The following is a 22,012-nucleotide window of genomic DNA, read 5'->3' on the forward strand; positions in this document are numbered from 1 at the left end:
ATGGCGTGAGACCGACCAAGTGGAGGCATTAAGATACAAGTCCTCAGAAAGCAAGCATACAGAAGCTTGCTTTATTAAAAGTACTAAGCTCTTTACCTCGTATATATCATAATTGCATGATTCTAGCGTGCACTTTTTTTCACTAAATGTATCCCTCAAATTTGTGCGTGCATTACAATTGGACTGAAAAACGAAATCGACATCAAGTTATTATTTTATTTTTCCCAATGTAAAATTATCTGTGCATTACAATTGGGAGCACACTACATCATCATCATCATCAGCAGCAGCCTGTCTACGGCCACTGCAGGGCAAAGGCCTCTCCCATGTTCCGCCAATCAACCCGGTCCTGTGCTTTCTGCTGCCACGTAATACCTGCAAACTACAATCACTACACTACAATCACTACAAGCACGCTACAATCGAGCAAATATTGTATGTAATGCTGGGAATGTTCCAAGTACTACAGTTTGCAGTTTCGTTCTGTAGCAGTGCAGAGAACAGTCAACCAAGACACCTGTGGGGGAAGTTCGATGGGGGCTACAATAAACCGAATCAAGCTTTATATTTATCAATTAAGTGCTGCTGGCACCCATTTCTAGCCTACAACAAACATTACATTACAAATATTAGTCTAGTTTAGATGCACTTTGCCAAATTTGTCAGTAGAAACTATGTTAATTTTTAAGGTGCACCCTGAAACTGAAGTGACTAGGTCAGATCTTGAGAAGAAGTTCACAAAAAGGTGCCTAACATTGGGTCCCAGTAAAACCTATGCTTGCAGTTCATTATTTACAATGAAAGATGAGCATATTTTGCTAAATATGTAAGAAAAAAAAAAGATTTTGCAATTATTGCTGCACTCTTCTAGCTCGAACTTTGCAGTAAGGTTGAGTTTTATTCTTCCGAATGCTAAACATGCACTATATATCTTGCGTAGTTTTTGAGGAAGTAACAGAATTAAGTCAATTTCATCTATCGGGAGGCTAGTTGCTGCCATGACAGGTGATGGCGTAAGCTTGCTTCACCATCTACTCAGTGCCCATCAGAATGCCACTACAGTGGCCAGAATCAAGCCTGCAACCTCACAAGTGCAGTGCCATAAAACCGCTAAGCAACTGCCACAGTTAATTCGGTATTCTAAATCTGAATATGCGTGCCGGTACTCCTAAAGCAGCAGCAAGCTTATGTCATGGTTTAAAGCATCTTACAGAAACACTGAACATGTGAGTAAACTTCATCTTCCAGAACTTTTGTAGGTGTGTGCACACATTTCATGTCTTACTTCATTGCCAGCTCCTAGCAATAGGTATTTGAAGTGTATGCATCAGCTTCTGAACCTTCAAATAAAATCAAATTTGCTTGTGACATTCAAGGTTTAATGTTCTTTGTTGGACAAATAAGCAAAAACACTGGGAAAAACCGCGCCATTCACAAGGCGCACTTTATTATGCTCCAAAAAAGGTACACAGACCTCTGTTCTCTGAGAACAGTTGACAGTAACAGCATTTCACCCGGATTTTAAAGGGCCATAATAAATTTCTGAGAAACAATTCATTGGACTTCTGTTACAAAGCAACTATGTTGCATCACAAACGTTGGAGCTCTAAAAAAAAATCTATAATAATAAACACTCAAACAAAGCAAAACACTCTTGAACAGCACACTTTGAAATACTTGCACACAAAATCCCAGCACAAACACGCAGACATAGCACTACCATTGGAGCATTATCTAGCCAGCCATAAATTCAATCCATTACAATGGCTGCACAATATGTTCCTGCTTTACATTTTCATCAAGCAGCAATGTTTGCAGGTTGAGAGAAAAGGCAGGAGTAAAATGATTTAAAAATAAAAAATGCATAACCTCGAAAAAAATTACGTCATTCAAGAATTTTCAATGCTGCTGCCAGTGTGTGCAACAATGCTATTACTTGAAGTGATTATGGGAGGTGAATAATATTAACAAGACTGCAATGATGACTTGGAAGATGCGTGCTGCATGTCTGTACGTCAAATGGGCGTACATTTAAAAAAAAATGTGTCCGTTCTTTGCGGCAGCTCTTAAGACCACAACAAGAACACACAGTGAGTTGGGTGAGCATGTTGTTTTTGCCCGGCAATTCATGAACACCCAGAATGTCACCCTTGGAGTGACAACAAAAAATGGAAGATGGGCCAGATGGGTCGAGGCGTGGGGAAGAGGGAAGCAAGAGTGTATACCGGATGAGGCACACCGCTGAGCTTCCTTGATGGCCCAATTACTTGATGTCCTTGATGTGGTTCTTCAAGTACTTCATCATCCCAAACATACGCACACGCTTATGCCCTGCAGTGCATGAACAAATACAGGAATTAACAGAGCAGAAAAAGAGAGGAAAGGAAAGAATATATGAACAGAACAATTATAAATGTCACCAGTAATTAAACATATTACTTAAAACCATGTCAATGTAGTCCATTGCATATTCAAGTTCACAGCTGCAACATGAGCTTGCAAAATGTAGTGCTCACTCACTGAAGCACGGCAATTTAGGGCCAAGTAATTTACATGCTCCCATACCTTAGCTTCCACCATCTGCAGTTTGCGTCGTACCAGTGCAATTTTGACTCCAACACTTTCATCAGGCCCAACATTACCTTAAGCGGCCAGGTTTGTAGTGATTTGACGCAGTCACCTCCAGCGATTGCGCATACCGGTCGTTATAATAGAAGTGTTGATGTCTCGTTTCAATCCGTGAGCACTGTACCTACTGCTTTACACTACAACTACAACTTTCAGTAGTTTAGGCATCGCTAGCCTGCCTAACACCCATCGGGTTACTGGAGGAGAAAATGAATGAACAGCCAGTGGCTGTGTTCATTGTGGCACCTGGCGGCGTAGAGCTAATGCGCAATGTAAGTAATGCAGGAAAAATAGGCAAAATACATGTCTCAAAATATGGATGGCATGTGCAGCAGGGATTTTATTGTTACACCAAAATGATGGACTTCCTTTAGTAAAGTTCACCAGAACACAGCCATGTGATGTGGTAAATAATACTAGCCCCTGTGCATTGAAGCATAACACCCCCGGCCGTTCTTTATTAGAAGAGGGCCACCACAATGCTGCAAGAACAGGAGAGCTTTCCCACATCTAATGCATGCATTTAACAGGGAGACATGATGAAAAATGAATAAACTTCTGCGTCTGCAATGAAGCTTTAGGGCATCGAATTGGTAAGTCCCTGCTTTCCATGATCTCAAGAGACTGTCGAAGACGTACAGAGTTTGTAGATAAGCTCAGAAAGGCATGCATTGTATACTTCAAATTACCAATATTTTAGACTAGTTTGCAATGCCCTTCAAGTTTGATATATACTGGTTTAACATTACTGTTATGTGACAACCTCGGGGGGGCACGGGGAGGAGCAATCAGCCTGCTGTGACTAACCGGCTCTTCAACAAAGTCCACGCTAGACATCAAGTCTGGACTGTTGTAAATTGGCTACCTGGAATTTAAGCGGCGATTCAACTCTCTCAGGACAGCAGAGGAAACAGGTGGAACCAGACTCTAGAGACTCTCAGTTTATCAAGACGGCAAGCAACAAGGTTATTACAACAAAAATGAGACAGGGACCTAGACGAGTCGATGAAAACCTCAGGCCAAGACACAACATACTTGAAGAAAGGTTTTGCGGCCTGAGGAAAAAGCAAAGCAAAGACCCTGCTGTACTGGCAACAGTGGATGCGATGGAGAGTTCAACGAGACTGCAGTCCCGGCAATGCTCAGAGATCGACACGATGTGATGGACAATCAGCAGGTATGACTCAGTACTGTTACTCGACCTTTCACTAGCAATGTTGGACTGAAAGTCATCAAGGACACTGTGTAGAGGACAGTGTGTACGCTTGCATAGCTTTCTATATGCGACCACCGGGAGTACAGACTTTCTGTGTAGTGCTTAATTATGGGCCGACCTATTATTTTGGAAGGGTTGGAAACTACCAGGTGCAGACGCTGGACGTTTGATTTATGTTCAAGATTTTCGTGGGAAGAAATTACCGCACGATTGCAATCACCAGACAAGACCGGCAGGTCCTGGTGGCCACGGTCAAGATGCAATCGGTAACCACTAAAGAGACGGCGGCCACTGCAACAACCACAAACAATGTGGACAAACAGGGAGTGCCCACCCATGTACTAGTAACTGAAACCCAAGCAGCGTGCAAAGCCTATCTCAGTGGCGTCCTGCCCGCTGTGGCAGCACAACTGCTAAGAAAACCCCTTCAACTGGACCACGAAATCACCTGGTATCCCACACACGAGGGCCTTGAGGAAAGTGAGAAAACAGATTATGCCGCTTGAGAAGCAAACTACTGAGCTGTGGCATCGACCCTTGGTACCCTGCAATCAACACAACACCCGTCACCCAACGGGAGGTTCTTGCCCTATAGAGGAGTGAGTCACGAACACTCGCACCCCCTCACGCTAATCTAACACGCAGTCAGGGAAGGGTTGGGAGCCAAATGCAAACCAACACTTATTCAAACCTCCTCGGACAGAGTAAAATCACATATAGCATGACAGTGCGCCAGCCCTCACACAGTAGACTCACCACTCATACCAACCTCAACTATCACTGCCATGGGTCGCGGACTGCAACCTGTAGATGCAGATCGCTTTTCTAGATCAAGTCCAGCGAGCAGCCCATGCCGGTGGAGCTCTGCCTTAGAATGTCTTTTCTATTATTCTTTATCTTCAAGGTTTTCCCACTACCACCACTAAATCTCCATCGATCAAGTAGCGCTGTAGCTCACCAAAGAATGCCATTATGAATTTTGTGTCAACTTGCTCCAAATTTAACATGAATTGACATGGCTTAGCTGAAGTGACGGCCTCCATTATTTTGCATAAGTGTGCACAAAATCCTAGGGGCTGCACTGAACAAGTCACAGTTTAGCAAATAAGCACCAGGTGATGATGGCATTCAGTACTGCCCGTCAACTTTACTTCAATTCAACGTCATGGTAGTAGCAGTCCACACATTTTCAGCCGGGCTATCTGCATATGTAAGTTCGTTGCTTTTGCTTTTGCAACTTTGCTGAGTGAGTAGCGGCATTCCATTAGTAATAATAACTGTTGGGGTTTAAAGGGACACTAAAGGCAAATAACAATTTATGTTAGAGTGAAAGCCCAATGTATGGCAACTTCTAAAACGGCAATATTATCAACAGCAGTGCCCTACTTACCGAGAAATTAAGCTAAATGTATCACATGACGAGCGCCACGAGTGGGACATTTTCGAAGTGATCCCGATGACGTAGGGAAGTCGGCCTACAATAAATCACTAGTAATCAAACTAGCAGCAGTAAAAAAAGAACATTCCGAGCATCAAAAGACGTAATAAAATGCTGTTTGTTCGTTTCCGCTTGATTCATGGAAAACAAAACCTCCGTGGCGTTGCCATGGGGAACGGCGCGCGTGGTTCAAAGGTTCCGTTTTCGCCGAGCTGTGCCTCGCCCGTCTCAGTGGTAGTTTCGGGATCGCGTACTGCCGTGCGTGTTTTGCGCGCTCGTGAAGGTCGCTCTGACAAAAAGTTCGACAAAATGCCGCATGCGTGTGATATTGCCGGATGCCCGAATGGTGCACAACGCCAGTGCTGCAGCAAGGAAACCGGTGTGTCTTTTCACTGGGTGCCGCGGAATGAACCCTTACGCTCGAAGTGGCTTAGTGTCATGCCATTGCGCCAGTGTGCTAAACAGTCAAAACCTCTGCGTGTGTGCTCGCTGCACTTTCGTACTGAGGATTACGAGACCAACCGCAACTTGGTGACGGCTTTGAATGTGCCCATCCGAGCAAGTCTTTGCCGCAGCGCCGTTGTTGCTACTGTGGGTCCCGCTACTTCCGCTCGGCTGCTACTAGTGTCGGCGGGCGCAGTAAAAGCGGGCAACGTTGGGCATGGCAGCAGTGACGTATGAGAGTCGTATTTTCAGGCGGGAGATTTGAAGCGCGCTAACGCTATGCGGACTACTAAAAACGTGATTTTATTTCAAAATAAGCACTTCCTTGGCACAAAAGCAGCGCTACGAGGTTTCTGGACCGCTATTTCAACAATCAACGTCGACTTAATATTTGCCTTTAGTGTCCCTTTAACATCCAAAAATCATGATATGATTATGAGGGACGCCGTAGTGGAGGGCTCCAGAAATTTCGACCACCTGGGGTTCTTTAACGTGCACCTAAATCTAAGTACGCGGGCTTCAAGCATTTTTGCCTCCATCGAAAAAATGCGGCACGGATTGAATACCGCGACCTTCGGGTCAGCAGTCGAGCAACATAACCACTAGACCACCGCGGCAGGTCAATCCATTCGTGCCTCTCAACCAACCAAGCAAATGTTATAGCCGATGCGTTTTCGACACCATGGTCCTTTCGCTTTACTCGCCATTGCCCGTTTTGAATAAATGCGAAAAATATTGAAAAATGACACTGGAGACGCGGGTTGCCATCAAGCTCACAGAGCAAGGTTGAATGCAGGTGAATGTCGCAAGTGAGTTTAACCTCTCCAAGCAGACATTATCCAATTGTATCAAAAACAAGGACAAGATCATTTCAGCTTTTCCCAGAGGTTGAAACTTAGTTGTGGTGTTGCAGTTGTGCACGAGTCTACAACGAACATGTAGCCCTGAGAATTTTTCGAAACGGTGCCGTAATAGCGGAGTTTCACGCGTTTGACGACACAAAAGATGCCCTCACTCGTTTCCCTCTTTCCTTCGCTATGCTCCGGTCATCGGCTCGTATCTCCTCCTAACAGAGTGCTCCTCCTCGCCATGCGAGGAGGAAGAGCAGCAAGTGCGCGTACCTGCGAGCGGACAAACAGGTGTTGTAGATGATGAGCAGACTACATGTTGACGTCTCGGCGAACCTTGACGGGATGAGGAATGCCGAAAGGCACGGAGAGGAGAAGGGACTGTTTCTGGTAATTTGTGGGGCGCCCTCGGCTCACAACACTGCCGCGTTTAGTTGAAATGTGAAAAAAAAATATCGGAGGTTGTTTAGGGGCCCTTTAATGAGTCTCACTGCAGGAGTCCAGAAAAAAATTACCATAAAAGAAAAAAACAAAAGCTGCTGCTGTAGTTGAAAGGAGTCTGATTGAACAACCTTCTGGTTTTAGGCACCATCCTAAAGAAATAAGCCAAGATGGCTCAAAAGGCACAGAGTTTAAATTAAAAAAAGTTTGCATGGAGGGCAGAGCCATCGATCAGACCACTGTCACGGATTACTGGATAAGCTATCTGAAGTCTCATTTGAGAGTATGATCCCTGCAGACATATTAAATTTTGACAAGACAGACTTTTTATTCAAAATGCTGCCAGATTGTTCGCTTTCTTTTTCCAGTGAGGCCTGCACTGGAGGGAAGCAAAGGAAAAGGAGGGTAAAAGTTATGGTGGGAGCTAATGCGGCTGACACCCAGAAGCTGCCTCTGCTAGCGATAGGAAAGCCAAAAGACCCAAGCTGCTTTAAAGGTGAAAAGAGCCAGCCCATGTCGTAGACGAAGACTTGGATTACACAATGTTTGCTCAAAGATTGCCTCCACCATCTGGACCGAATGTTTGGGCACCAGAAACAACAAGTGATAACCTTTGATAACTGCAGGGTGCATGGCACCATACCCAACCTTCAAGTGATATGGCTGGAGTCCCTAGTGCTGAACACAAGTGTGTTCCAGTTGATGGACCACGACACCATTCAGAAACTAAAAATGGAATACTGGGCCCGTCTCCTTGGCCACATACTCCTGTGCCTCGACAATGGAAAGTGCATTGCGTCAACCTCTTCTCGCCAAGCGGCATGCTCACAGATGCCTGGCAGGCCATCCAGCCTTCACCAATTGCCAATGGTTTCAGGCATGCCAGTTTTTAGCCCTAAAGAGGACAGGGATGCAAACAGCACCACTAGCAACACTGCTGCTGCAGCTGACAACAGTGAGCAGTCAATAGCCGACTTGCACACCACTGGGATGAACCTTGCAGCTGCTGTGACACTCCTTAAGTGTGCCACAGTCGATAACGACAGCTTGTACTTCAAGCTGACAAAGAGATCATGTATTAGGTAATTATGCATCCAGGAAGTGACTCAGAATCACAGATGACAATACGTCCAGATGACCAAAAGTGGCAATGCAAGACGACATTAACGCATCAACATTGTTGTCAAGAGTTTCATGATGAGAACACAGTGGTGTTGGTGGTAATGCGTTGCAAGTAACAGCGTTACCAGTAATGCTTTATTTTTTTTTTTGTGACTTAGTAACATGCTTGTGACCATTTCAGTCCTGTTCTAAGGGAATGAATTTTGGTTTTATGACGCGTGGATCTTTTTGGCCTGTCCTTATTTGGGCCATTTCAAGGTCCCCATGAAATCAGAAAAATCAGTCAGCTACTTTAATATAACAATGTCAAGAACATGTGCAAAGTAATGCTCACCAAAAACCTTCATCAGTTGGGGATCACAGATTGCAAACTGCTTGTTGGATGGGTCCTGTAAAGTAAATGTGCAATGAGAATACAAGATAAACCAAGCATTTTTCAGTTTACAAGTGTAGAAAAGTGACCAATACAGAAAAGATAAACTTACGAAAAGATTCCTCTCGCGAACGATGGACCACATTTTCTTCACCACGGCACTTCGGGCCATCTACAGAAAGAAGATAGTGTGGTTTTACATAAATGCATAAGCAATGGCACAGAGAAACAACAAACTAGAACTTTCCAGCGTCTGTAATTTCAAACAAGTTGCAGCGTAAAATTCTCATGAAGACTACCGTGAAAATAACCAACAAATCAGGTTGAACAAGGCCTACCTTTGCTATGTATGCACATGTTCACAATTGCATTGCATAAATTGCCAGGCATAAAGCCTTATGCATAAGTGGGGGTGGCGAAGACTGCTTAGACAATATGCATAAGTGGGGGTGGCGAAGTCTGCTTAGACAATATTTTGGAAAGCACTGATTTAGATTTCTAATGTTTAATCTACATTGTATTTATTTAATAAGATTTGGGTGAAAACACTGTGCCCGATAATTTAGTCTGTAGATGATGAGAAACAAACTTCAGATCATGCTAAAACACCCAAGTTCACAAAGCCATTTTGCCTTTCTCGTCACTGAGCGCCACCACCTTGGTATGGTTCGAAAGTTTTGTATTTCAGTTTCCACCCTCCTTGCCTACAATGGCCGGCCGCACAGTAAAACGGGAAACGGAACAAAATATATATAATAATACAGGCCAGCTTGACCAAATGTGATGTATGTGGACATCAAAGGACCTGCTGCTACAGGCGACTTACACATTGGCGCTACTGAAACAGTATAGACGTCAGGCTCTGGAGTTTCACAAGACGCGTGGCGCCATCTGTTGGAGCAGTATTGGGTAGTACAAAGACCGACTCCCTCACACAGTTTACTGTGGGACCAGGTTCAACTAGTGAGTGTGAAACAACAACTGAGCTTAATATTGCCGCATTTAACACTAAGAAAGAGAGCTGTGAATTTCTCTCCACTGGTCGGACGCGCCACCGAACCGCCATGAAACGTTTGCTGGATCACTCGCCAGAACGACGGCGAAAACAGCAGCTGACGAGACAGCTCCACACGCTACAAAGAAATGCCTCAATCGACGCTACTGTTGCGTTGTGAATTGCCACGGACACAAAGGACTGAATAATAACGTTCAGTTTTACCGATTTCCATAGTTGTCGTACGAAGCAGAAAGGCGAGAGCGCAGTGGATACATGCCGTTGCGAGCGTGTTGGGTAAGCGAAATACCCGCGTTCTCCACAGCCGGTCGCATGAGAAAGTATGATAATGTGGTTCTGCTGTTCTTTTTGCGTAGCCCTGACAGAGAAGCGTAGTAACCTTGACTGTGAAGCTCAGCAGAGGCTCTGATCGCGGTGCGTGCCGTGTAACATGGAGTAAGCAGTTAGAGGCAGACTGAAGAGGCGTGATACACACACCGCAACATCCTATAACCCGAGTTGGTAGTCACCACACAGCATCACGCACGTATGTTTTGAAGGCTCAGAGTTCCGGTTTTAACTCGCTAACACGTGCGTCATACAAGTAAATCGCAAAATGCTGGTCATGACCACCTTCAGGTTTGTTCTGTCCGTGGCCTTCGCGATTGCCGTAGCTATCTCGGAGGCCACGGTTTTGCCTTTGGTTGTAGACCGTGAAAGTGGACACGCACGTATCCCCATATGCGGTATATATAAATCGCAGACAACCATCAAGAAACCATTTGAGGATGCGTAATAAAACAGTCCAATGCACATGAAGCGAGAGATGAAGGGAGAATGCAACTGAAAAGGCGAAAGTCGCCGGGGCCGTTCGTCCCTGATAAAGCGAGCTTTTTACCACTGATGGTGAGATACATAGCTAAGTAAATTGATTGCATTTGTACTGCATCCCTTTGGCATTACGTATCTACCCGAATTTAACGCACTTAGGCGCTAGTGAATGGACGTCGGAGGGCTTGCCTCGGACTCGATGTTGTGCGATGCTCGCTTGCACTTGTGAGTTGCAGCACACCGAAATAACTGAATCTTCTCTTGCATTATACCCACAGTTTGCTTTGATGAGCTTCCTACTTTTTCGAAGCGTGAATTGGTGGAAGAAGCTTTCCAGGCCCTTGATTTTCAGGAAACCGTGCTTCGACACCAACGAAAGAGAGTGAGGGGGAGGGGGGGTTCTATTGTGGCCTATGCACATTCGCCTGCGGACGGCTCTCTTTGTACTACCCAGTTATCGCCACGGCTGCGATGAGGGCGCTGGTGGCGGTGTTTTTCGCAGCGCCTCCTGGGCAGAGTCTGACGTCTATTCACCTGTAGAAAAACTTTGCTAACCTGCTATTTCTTTGACAGATTAGTACCTTGTGATCATAAACAGTGGCGTAGCAATGCTCATTTTAAAAAGTTTGGTACTGGAATCCTGTATAGAAAGCAAAGTGAAATCCTTATCTGATCATACAGTGATAGCAGGCACTTATTGCAACAAGCACAAGAGCTGGTGATCATGCCAGGCTGTAATCAAAAGGTCTCTTCGATTTGTCTTGCACTGCCTGAACTAGTTCTGGAAAGTGCCGTTGCGGTGCGAAGCGGTGCTGTGAGCGCGCAGCACCGGTTCAGCAAGTGCCGGTGCAGCCGCAACACTACTGACTCTACCACGCGGCGGCTGCAACCAAAACGAAGGTGCAGGCCGTGTCGGTCGAACAGCCGACGCGGCGTGTATCGCTGGTGCACTGTTTACTAAAAACACTGCCGCGGCGGCACTCTTCGTAGTTGCCGTGTGGAACTGCTCGACCGTATGGAACTGCTCGACTCTGCAGCGACGACGATTCCGACAACGGCGACCCTCAACAGCGACTCCAGGAGGATTTTGACAGTGTATGTGTTTTGGTTGCTTGCATGTTGGTTTGTGAAGATGTAACTCCTGTTCGTGGGTACGAGAACGTCGTCAGCAGGTTCCATGAGTGTGATTTCAAGAGACTGTTCAGACTATGTGGAGATACGTATTACTGGTTCAATGGAAAATTTCGCTGGTTTCGGCGTTCTATGAAAGTGCGTGCGAGGCCACACAACAAGAAAAAACCAAAATATCTGGGGTCCTGTGACCGACGCTAAGACGGCAAAGTTCAGTTATCCAAGAAAGTGTACGCTCACAAATTTGCGCTCAAAGGATTTTAATGACGTCGCCACTTTTCTTCACGCTAGACTAGGGAACGAATGTGCAATTCTTGTAAACCATTAAGACACATGTATACGCACGCTTGCACGATGAATGCATTTTTAAACTCAAAAGTTTTTCTAGAAGACTTCCTATCGCTTCAGCTTCACGATTTCGCAAAGGCGAACTGAGAGCGCAGCTCGCGAGTCGCGCCACATCTTTTTTTTTTTGTGTACCATTCGTATTGCCGTCAAGTACGGTGAATTTTTCTGCTCACGAGAGATGTAAAAAGATCCGCCTTAATAGCTGCCGAAAAGACGTGGCTAAGATTGCCCATCGGAGTCAGCAGTTTAACTTGCTTTTGCACGCCCTGAACAACAACACGCAGCGTCGTCTGCTCTAAGCTCGGGAGGAGGACGGGGCGCACGCCATGCTGCACTTCCTTGCACTTCCTCTTGAGCGAGTGCAGGCCAGCAGAGAACTCGTGCAGCACTGCGCTTGCACCTTGACAAAACGAGGGAACCGGTGCAGAGGGCGCGCGCGGCATCAGCAAAACGAGGAGGACGGTGCTGCACCCGTTGAACTGGTGCCGCCGGTGCAGCCAAATCGAAGAGACCTAAATGTGTCGAGCATTGCTGTGCTGCATCGGCAACTTCGCAACAGCAAAGCAAAGCCCTGTGTCATCAAGTCATGTATAAAGATGTTCCTGCTCGTTCCCATGCCTCTCCACAGGGCCTATGGTTTTTTATATCTACGTTTTATGTCCAAGTTTTATGTACTTGTTTCGAGATACAGTGCAGATAAAGTCATTAGAGAAGCGATTCGGGACAGTTCATACCTGCCAGAAGCACAATTGCTGCTCTTGAATGCATACTCAAAAGCCTTTGAAGGTACCCTGAAACAGTGCTGACCATCTTGTACAAACACATTAAGGGGAGACTCGGGTCTTTTTTTTATTTCTTTTATTAGCTGGGTGAACTGAACAAAATTTAACAAACTTATCCAATTTTTTCTGCAGATTCCAAATCTCTAAGTTTTTGGTAGCTGCATTAGTACAAAAGATGTGCAATCTCTAAAAGCATATTTCTTACGGGAATTTTTGGCAACTTTGCTTTGTCAAACACAGAAACAAAGTATGTGGCAAGGCTGCCAGAGAGCTGGTTTAGCCGGTGATGCTAATCCGATTATCTTCAACAAACTTTGAATGCAAAATAAATAGACATAAATGTGAGCCGCAGGTTAGCTCAGCGGAAAAAAACACAAACACACAACGGAATGTTTTGCTCAAATCGAAAAGGTGGGTCAAAATGTGTTTTACTTCTAAAGAATGCTCAACGTGTTTCATCAAGTTGAAAACCAACAAAATGACCCTCACAACAAGATTGTCTTACCTCCTCAGCTCCAACAACAGCAGCCAGTTCTGGAGACAGAGCACACTTCCGGGAATATGCGCTCTCTGGAAATGGCAGATACAGAATTAGGGCATAAAATGCACTCAAATTCCTTAATTAAGAAAATGTCAAATTAGCTAGGTGAGCCTACTACACCAAGTTAGATACAACCATACAGATCCAACAGACAAGCCAAGGAAAGCATAGGGGACATCACTTGTTGTTTTGTAGCGTTAGCTACACTTGCCTAGCCGGAGTTGATTTCGCGTGGGTCATCATGAGCCGTGCTGCGCATGTGCGAGGATAAGTGCGGAGCCGGCATCTCATGTGCTCTCCGCCACCGCCGCGCGCGGCTCGCCGCTGCTGGTGGCGGAGAGTGGGAGGAGTGGCGTCGAAGCCGGGCAGACAGACTGGCGCCGGCGCGTGCGACTCGCCGCTGCTGCTCTGCGCATCTGCGCATTCGAGAGGGGTGACGTCGTAGCCATGGCACGCGCAGCTATTCGCCTTCGCTGTGCAGTCACCGTCTGACAATGCGCTGGTGCCGCTTGATCGCGCCTCTGACTGGCGTTTGCAGGTGGGTAACGCCATGGAGAAGGAGAGCGCAAATGCTGCTCAACGGCGCAGAAGAGCAGAGAAGCTTAACTCGTCGGATCCCGAAGTAGTTGCCTGGCAATTAGCGGTTCAGCGTACGAAGAATGAACAGAGGAAGGCTAAACGTGCCGCGGAGACACTAGAGGAAAGGGAGGAACGTCTAGCAAAGCGGCGTCGCCAGGATGCTGAGCGACGTGCCCGACCACCTCTGCAGCAGCAACAACACGACGCCGTAGATGATTTCAAGGCTTGCCGATCGACTGCCTGTACTGTGAAACTTAGCGAAAGCGCCAGTGCGACTCGTACCTTCGAGATGGACTTCGTAAACAATCCGTTTGGATACGTGTGCGACGTGTGTGAAAGACTATGGCACACGAAAGACTTGACGCCACTAAGTAGTGCCATGCGTGAAACGTTGAGTTTAGTGGCGGCGCCTGAGTGGGGTGAAACCGTGGCGCGGGTTTGTACAACGTGCAAGAACTTTCTCGTTAAGCAGAACATTCCGCTCTTTAGCGTTACCAATGGGTACCGTTACCCGGCCACGCCGCCAGGTCTACCGGTTCTGAACGATGTGGCCGAATGTGTGTCATTGGAGCAGCAGTAAGCATGACAATCAAGCTAATTCTAGACAATCTGGAAAGCTCAGAATAATCAGCTGAACCTTTGCTAACGCTACGTATATCCTGGCATAGCCGAGCTTAAGCCACTGCAAATTTTTTAACTGTGATGTAGTAATTACGGCATAAATTGAAATGAGTTAAAGTGGACAAAAAAAAACTTTTTGTTGGTCAGATCCAAACCCACAACCTTTAAATTACGCATCTGAAGCTCTAGCAATTGAGCTTGGGCGCATAATTGAGTTTTTAGTACTGTAATTTTATGTTAGATGCATGAAGCATAAGGGTTTGCGTGTTTGCTCCACAATGTATTTCAAGATCAAAGCCCCAACGGCGATATTAATAATAATAATTGTTGGAGTTCGACGTCCCAACACCACAATATGATTATGAGGGACAACGTAGTGGAGGGCTCCGGAAATTTCGACCACCTGGGGTTCTTTAACGTGGACCTAAATCTAAATACACGGGGGGCCTCGAGCATTGTCGTCTCCATCGAAAATGCGGCCCCAGCTGCTGGGATTTGATCCCACGACCTGCGGGTCAGCAGTTGAGCACTATAACCACTAGACCACCATGGCGGGTCCAAAATACAGTATTGTTGAGGAAAAAAATGGCCGGGGGGAATCGTTGTGACGTGCGTTTCACTTTGTGAACGGGGGTTACGCGCAAGCATATGGGCGCTATTTATTTTTTGTGCACTTAGCATAGAATGCTTTAGAAATGCCTTGCTTACGTGTAAAGTGTTGCGCTTATACGACCCACAAAGTTCTTCGGAAATCTCCTGGGCGCCCCTAGCCCACGCTTTTTGCCAGTCTTGTTCAGTTCGCACACGGCAACGCCTTCAGGGACGGTCGACTCGCGCTTGGCCTCCCGTCGCTTGCGTTTGCTTCTTGCTTTCTCGCTCGGCGCTTTCACGAAACCGCCACAACCAAGGGGCACACAAAAACCACAGCGACTGCCAGATGTGGTCAACGGAGCGCACCTGCGTCATGGCCGGAATAGGGAAGCTTACTAGCGCAAGTGTCGCGTTGCAGAGGTCTCGGGATAGGAAAGACACTTATTTCTGCAACCCATAAGGGAACACAGTGCAGCGTCGTAGGGATAGGAGGAAAGGAGAGACCGCCTTTTTGGGATACGAGGACCCGCAAAACCAAGCGCCAGCCCGGGGGTGGCTTTCCCCGTTAGAAAAACTGGTGGGTGCCCGGCGGCACTGGGAGTCAAACCCTTTGCCTCTTGGATTTCACCCCCAGCTCCTGTAGTCTGGCTATGCCTCCTCCATGCTCCAACCCTTTCCTCGGCTCTCACTCCAGACGGCGACGCTTCACCGGTGGCCAACACCATTTCTGCTCGAAACTGTGAAGTGTCACCTGACCTGCGGAAATTTCGTCGTGGGACGACTTCGAGCGGGTGTTCAAGGGGACTTCGTACAGCCAAACTCAGGTGGCGGAGCGATGGAGCCGCATGCATGAGCGTATGCAGCAGCAAAACGAGAACACAGCTGTGTACTTTCACGCCAAGGTGCGTCTTTGCAGAGAAGCACACTTGCATTTCTGTGACACGAGGGAGCTGGTGCTGACTGGTCTCTGACTACGGGAATTAGGCCCAAAGCTTCTTGGAAGGTCGCACAAGAACGAAGCAACCTGCTTCACGATATACAAGAATTCGAGAGAATCGACTGTGACTGACGAGAGCGCTTCGAGCAAAGAGCGACGGGCGATCCACCTCTCGTGCAACCTGCACCCAAGGCACTGTTGCAGAATACGTTCGGGTAGGACAGTTTGGACAGGCAGCCACCAGTCACAAATCAAAACAGTGAGCGCAAATGCTACAATTGTTCGAAATTTGGACATATTTCGCGGGATTTCCCAGAGCAAAGGCATGTGGAAAAATGTATGAAATGTGGAAAGGCTGGGCAGACTAAGAGGCATTGCTAAGAAAGTAGCCCCAGCAATGAGACCCAACGCTGTCTCGGGAGAAAAGATCGACCCTTGTGCACTCCTGAAGAATGTTAAGTGGAACAGCAACGAAACTTTGGTCAGCATGATTGACATCGGCAGTTCCGGATGCCTACTGCACGAATCAGCAGCGGTGCAGTGCGGAGCGGAAATGCTGCAAGAAGCTACCACTCTGTATGGCTTCGGTAGTCAGGGCGCTCCAGCTGTTCGTGCGATTGGCAAGTGCAGGGCCAATTTAGTGATCGATGGTGTCGTTGGCAAGAACATTCCGATACTTGTTGTGCCAGACGCGGCCCAGTCAGTCGACTTGCTTGTTGGCCACATGTTTACCAAGCTGCCATAAGCGACATTTGCTAGGCTGGGCGGCAGCTTGCATTACGGCATAGAGACAAGTGCCTGTTCTTTCACCTCGAGCCCCTCGTTTCATGTCCAAAATTGTGTTTGAAAAGTGCTGAGGAGACCACACTGCAGGCCAATGTTATAAACTGGTAAGCCTGTCATCACAACCTAATGTCACCGGTCCAGTGCTGTTCAACAATTTTGGGTGCGAAATCCTCACTAACGTGGAGGGCGGAGAGGTTGTTACGATTATATTCACGAGCGGAGAAGATGATGTGGTACTCCGTAAAGGACAGCAACTTGGACAGGCGTTTGAAATGGACATCTCAGGTTGCAATGTTTTTTCCCGGGCATTTTTATTGAAAAGTGCTAAAAACCCCTCCGGTGAGAAGTTAGGCCTTTTCGCGTTGTGAAGTGACGCCCGCTGCGTGCACGAGTGAATTAAACTGCCTCTGCAGTTAACCGACAGCGTTTCACTGAACCGCGGTACTGCCATGTGGAGCCGTTCATCTGCTGGCTAGTTGCGTGCAGCGCGTTGCCTACTCGGCTCACGCCATTATTGCCGGGCCGCTTGCTGTATTACGTGCATTTGTGCACTCTATGTGCCCGCTTCACTTCGGACCTTGCACTGGTGCGGCGAGTAGCCTGTTCGTTCGTGGCGAAGACAAGCATTTTTCAAGCAACACGCACTCTACGTCTTCGCAATGCTCTGACGGCCCTGCACGACAGGCGCGGCGCGCTTGGGTTGTCGCCTAATAAAACATGCAGTATACGCTCGCTGTAATGCATTGACGTTTCTCGGCGCTTGTGCCGCCCAACACCAGCGAGCTACTTTCGTTTCTCAGAAGCGACGCACACTTCATCTCGCACAGCGCAGCGGTGGCAAACATGCGAACGGCAGCATCACGCGCTTGTACTGCTTGTGCCGCCGTTAATCCGAACAGTACACCACACGTGCGGCCAAGCCGATAGCTGCACATGACTGTGATAAGGTTGTTGGCGATAAGTCATAATGGCACGTTCATCGCCGGCCGCCACATCGCCTTCGCTCTCTTCTGATGCTTATCCGTGAAGGAATCGCCGCAGTCGAGCGGAAGTCGTAATCATTGATCGGCCGGTCTCTGCCGTTACCGAAATGACGAAAGACATTTTGCGGCACATTGTGGTGTCGACGCAGTGAACTTTTAAGCGCCGAAGAGCTATAGCGGTCATCGCTTATTGCATTTTATGGCTTCTTGCGTTCCGAGGCATAGGTTCATCGTAGGCAGTCGTAGCTGCAGAGAACGGCGCCAGAAAAGGTTGTCATGCGAAAGCTGACCACAAGGCTTCTTGCTGCCTCCTATTTCTTTCTTTTTTTTTTGTATACCTCACTGCAATTCTGCCACTGAAGAAATGCCAGGACAACCTCGCTCGCAGCGTCCGATATCAGCATGCGGTGCTCGCCGATCTATGCATCTTCGTCACGAGTAAACTGGAGCGGGGCACGCGTGAGAGCTCGCCTCTTATGCTTTAGAAGGCCTGCTTTAACTTTGTTTCGTTTCGTATACGCCATATTTTTACCGTGACCGTGTCTGAAGTGTTCGTTGTAAAAGTAGGAGGCTTGAAAAACGTTCGCTATATGTGGACGCAATTTCAATGGGTAGCATAGGAAATCGTAAGTGCACTGAAATATGGTCGTTATAGCCGATAGATCATTATATCTGGGATCGTTATAAGTGGGTTCGACTGTATCACTTTTTTTCCTTCCATTAATGAGGGCGTTAATGACTGTCAGGATGACTAAGTGTACATGACTACTCCACATCTTCGAGTTTTGTTTTATTCCTTTTTTTTGTGTTCTGTCATGCGTGTGTTCGTTGGGCGCCTGAAGGGGCCTCCTCCTTGTTTATGGGCTGCTGAGATCGGCGAGCCTCCCTTCGCTGTGGGGCGCCGGGGCAGAATAAAGGAGGCAGCCCCACTTCAGTGCTCTCTGCTGTTTCGAATACAAAAGGATGAGCACGACTTTGAACTGCTCGAGACAACACCAGTGCCGCTGGCACAGGAGGTGAAATGCGACACTGCGCCTTCGTGCCCGGCAGAGCGTTTGACACTAAGTTTCCTCGAATGCGTGGATTTGGGTCCTCGCCGGCTGCCCATACCCTCCGACTTCGTGGAACCATTTGTGTGTGCATGTGCTTGTGTCAACGTGAGCGTTTGTGTGCTCGGACCTGTGACCAGGAAAACGAGAGGAAAAGGCGCGGGAAGGACGACAGACCGAGAAGAGCGAGCAACAAGGAGAGACTGCGAAGTGCGAGCGATGTGAGCGGTTGTGCGTGTTAGCGATGCGATTTGAGCGGATGGGCGTATGAGACTGTGTTACATGTTTTGTGTAATAACAAAGTTTTTGATAATTAAATGTAAACCTCTTTTTCCCTTTTAACAGTGCGTTGTGTCTTAGGTATTTTATTTTACGGCCATCCTTGACGCTAAGAGACCTATGCTAAGATTATCCTCAGCCACGCAAGCCACAAATAAATGATAAATGCTTCAAAAGTGTTCGAGGACTCCTTTAATGTGCAAAGAACAAGATGACTTTGCAGTCCGCTCTAATGCTATACAGCCACATTTGCAACGTAATTTTAGCGAAGCAGCAAAAAGAAGAAAAAATCGAAAGCGGCGGCATTGGGCAACTTGGCATCTGACACAACAGCCTTTACAACCGCTGCATTCTGTTCCAATGCGATTGGTCTTTCACTTCCATTTTGGGCTTGGCTCATCCACATTGCCACGAAACCAGCGAAGCAGCTATGCTATCGAAAAAAGACAAGAGCGAAAAAATGTCCGTCTTGAATAAGCACCAGACAGCTCACTAGCCAGCGCGCCTTCGTCACTCATCCAGCCCACTACAATGCACACGAGGTGTAGGCCAATGACTCTCACACCGCATGCTCCGAGATTGCTAGAAAACATAATCTTGAAGGCCATGCTCTGATCAGGCCTAGCTGCTGCGATCTCGGAGGCCCCACTCCGATCACACCAAGCTGCGCGCCGCAACGCAGGGAAACAGGTGGAAGTTGGGGAGTGTAGGACAATGGTAGTATAAAAGAATGCAATAGCGTGAGTAAGTATTGTTCAGCTGCTTGCATGCACCTACACACAGCATGAGGCAGTAAAGTTAGGAAGCGATATATTTCGCGCAAACACACGGGGATTTTTTGGCTTTGGGAATGATTTTAGTTTGTTATATCCGTTGGCAGGTCAATTTTACTTCAGTAAAACGAGGTTTAAAATGCACATCTCTGTGGGGTTTTCAAGGGGAATGTTGTTTATTTTGGTACATCTATTATTTCATTATATCCAGTCTCATTATAACAAGGTTTGAGTGTAGGTCAAGTCCACCATTTCCAATTCTATCCCACATTCCCACATCCCCACATAAGGATGAATAGGGAGTTTTAGCTTAAATGTATACTTCATTACGTTACCGTGTTACCAGATTACGTTTACCGTTTTACCGAAACTCGAGTTATAGTAAAGTTTTTTAGCTGCCCAAACGTAAACCTTTACGTACGCACGTAAACCTTTACGTTTGCGCAAAACCGATAATGATGATAATGTCTGCATGTAAACTTTATTTTAGATAAGATTCAATCACCGCTGCGGCAAAATCGTAAAAGAGGTTTTTAGCATTTGCAGTATCCCGGTATACGCAAAGGGGTGTAGCAATACCGTGTTACCGGACAATGGTTCGACATCTTGTGACACTTCGTGCAACCACAGTCATGGACACGTTTGTTTTCGCCTAGTGTTTTTGAGGGAAAAAAATGATTGAAAAGGCAACTCATTCGTAATTATGCCGCTGCAAGGCATTTACAATGGAAATAGAATGCCTGATGTTTCTGCAATAATTTTGTGCTTGCCTGGTTCACCCTGGACCCTATAGATGGCACCACCTATCCAGCCTGTCAAAGGCCTTAGGCCTCTCACGTTTACGGCTTCGGTATTCTAGGTCGCTCTAGCCTCGGTAATCCGGCTGAAACAAGGTGATTATAAGTGGCGCTCGCACTTCGGCTTATTTTGACTCGGCGGCTGGAGTCTCCGCAAATCGCATATCGCACGTAGCCATGAACGAAGGTGGATTTGTGAGATAGGGCCAAAAACGTAAAGCCTAACAGGCGAGACGTTTACGTTCCGTAAAGGCTCGCGCATGCGCAAAGTCCATCCGGTATCCGGTAACGTAAAGAAGTATACGTACAAGCTAAAACTCCCTAATATAAAGAAGAAAACTAACTATACTTAGAACAGCCGCTGAAGAAAAATTATGCAGAATGCAAAGTGACAAACTGGGAAGGTCACTTGCCTCGCTTAGCGCCCGGTGCCTTGGGAGCCTTCTTGGTAGGCTCCTTCTTGGCAGGCTGGATGAATATAAAGTTATATAAGCACAAGTATACTCATTTGAACAGTATCAAGCTTCTAAAGCCAGAAATTCCCCTTTAAGGGGGGACGTGGCAATGGGAATGGTAAATTTGGTCAAAATGTTCAATTTTTCAATTAATTTTTTTTTGCAATCCTGAGACCATGTTTTATGTCATGGTGAAACATTAGACCAAAATAAGCAGTAGAAGTAGAAAAAAACAAGCATCTTATACAAAAATCTTGACGAACTTATGTCTAATTCATGAATTAATTTTGGGATGACAATGAGAGTCTATCAAGCGTTGTAATTCAAAAACTACAAAAGATAGCTCAAAACCGATTTCAATTATAATATCAGCACAACATACCACATCTGCATGCCAAATTTCATCACTTTATCTCCATAAATAACAAATATAGTTTTCATTGCCACATCCCCCCTTAATTCCCATAAATAAAGGAACCAGAAAGTGTGCAAATTCTCATATCTTCCATTTGCATTAATTATAAGAGAAAGGTTGCCTCAATGACAAATCTATACACAATGACAGTGATTTCCTATAAGTGGACACTAATAGAAAAATGATTTTTCTTGTACTAGTAAATTATTCTGTTGCAGCAATACTTCTTTGCAGACTACTTGGTTCATACTGAAATCTAGACTTGCTGTACAAGCATAAAGAAGGAAGAAGGGAGACAGGATAAGGCGCAGACTACCAACTGTTTATTTTGCGTTCGAGAAGCCAAAATATAGGCATGCATATCGCTGCGCCATCACAATGCGCACAAGATTGTTGCTTTTTTGTGTGCACTGTGATGGCGCAGTGACATGCATGCCTATATTTTGGCTTCTAGAATGCAAATTAAACAGTTGGTAGTCTGTGCTCTATCCTGTCTCTTCTTCCTTCTTTTTGTTTGCGCAGCAATTCTAGATTTCAGTAAGTTAATCTTTCGCAATACAAAAAATCAATACGCTTGTCACAAGAAGACACTTGCTAAGCGAGAAAATGA

At 46.5% G+C, this 22,012-nt stretch overlaps 1 protein-coding gene across 2 annotated transcripts in view; it reads right to left on the bottom strand.

The window, feature by feature from the left end:
* Positions 1–1,430: 1,430 nt before the first annotated feature.
* Positions 1,431–22,012, bottom strand: part of LOC119379123 (uncharacterized) — a 39,493-nt gene continuing 18,911 nt past the window's right edge. Inside the window, exons 5-9 of one of the 2 annotated variants that reach the window (XM_037648304.2) lie at positions 20,946–21,000; positions 13,102–13,166; positions 8,623–8,682; positions 8,472–8,526; positions 1,431–2,331 (exon numbers count right to left, since the gene is read on the bottom strand). In XM_037648304.2, coding sequence (XP_037504232.1) covers positions 2,264–2,331; positions 8,472–8,526; positions 8,623–8,682; positions 13,102–13,166; positions 20,946–21,000 — 303 coding nt within the window. In that variant the 3' untranslated portion in view covers positions 1,431–2,263. Of the gene's footprint in view, positions 2,332–8,471; positions 8,527–8,622; positions 8,683–13,101; positions 13,167–20,941; positions 21,001–22,012 lie in introns of both variants that reach the window. The other variant, XM_037648305.2, reaches the window with a different exon arrangement.

The sequence above is a fragment of the Rhipicephalus sanguineus genome, chromosome 1, assembly GCF_013339695.2.
Source record: "Rhipicephalus sanguineus isolate Rsan-2018 chromosome 1, BIME_Rsan_1.4, whole genome shotgun sequence".
In the NCBI taxonomy this organism is placed as follows: domain Eukaryota; kingdom Metazoa; phylum Arthropoda; class Arachnida; order Ixodida; family Ixodidae; genus Rhipicephalus; species Rhipicephalus sanguineus.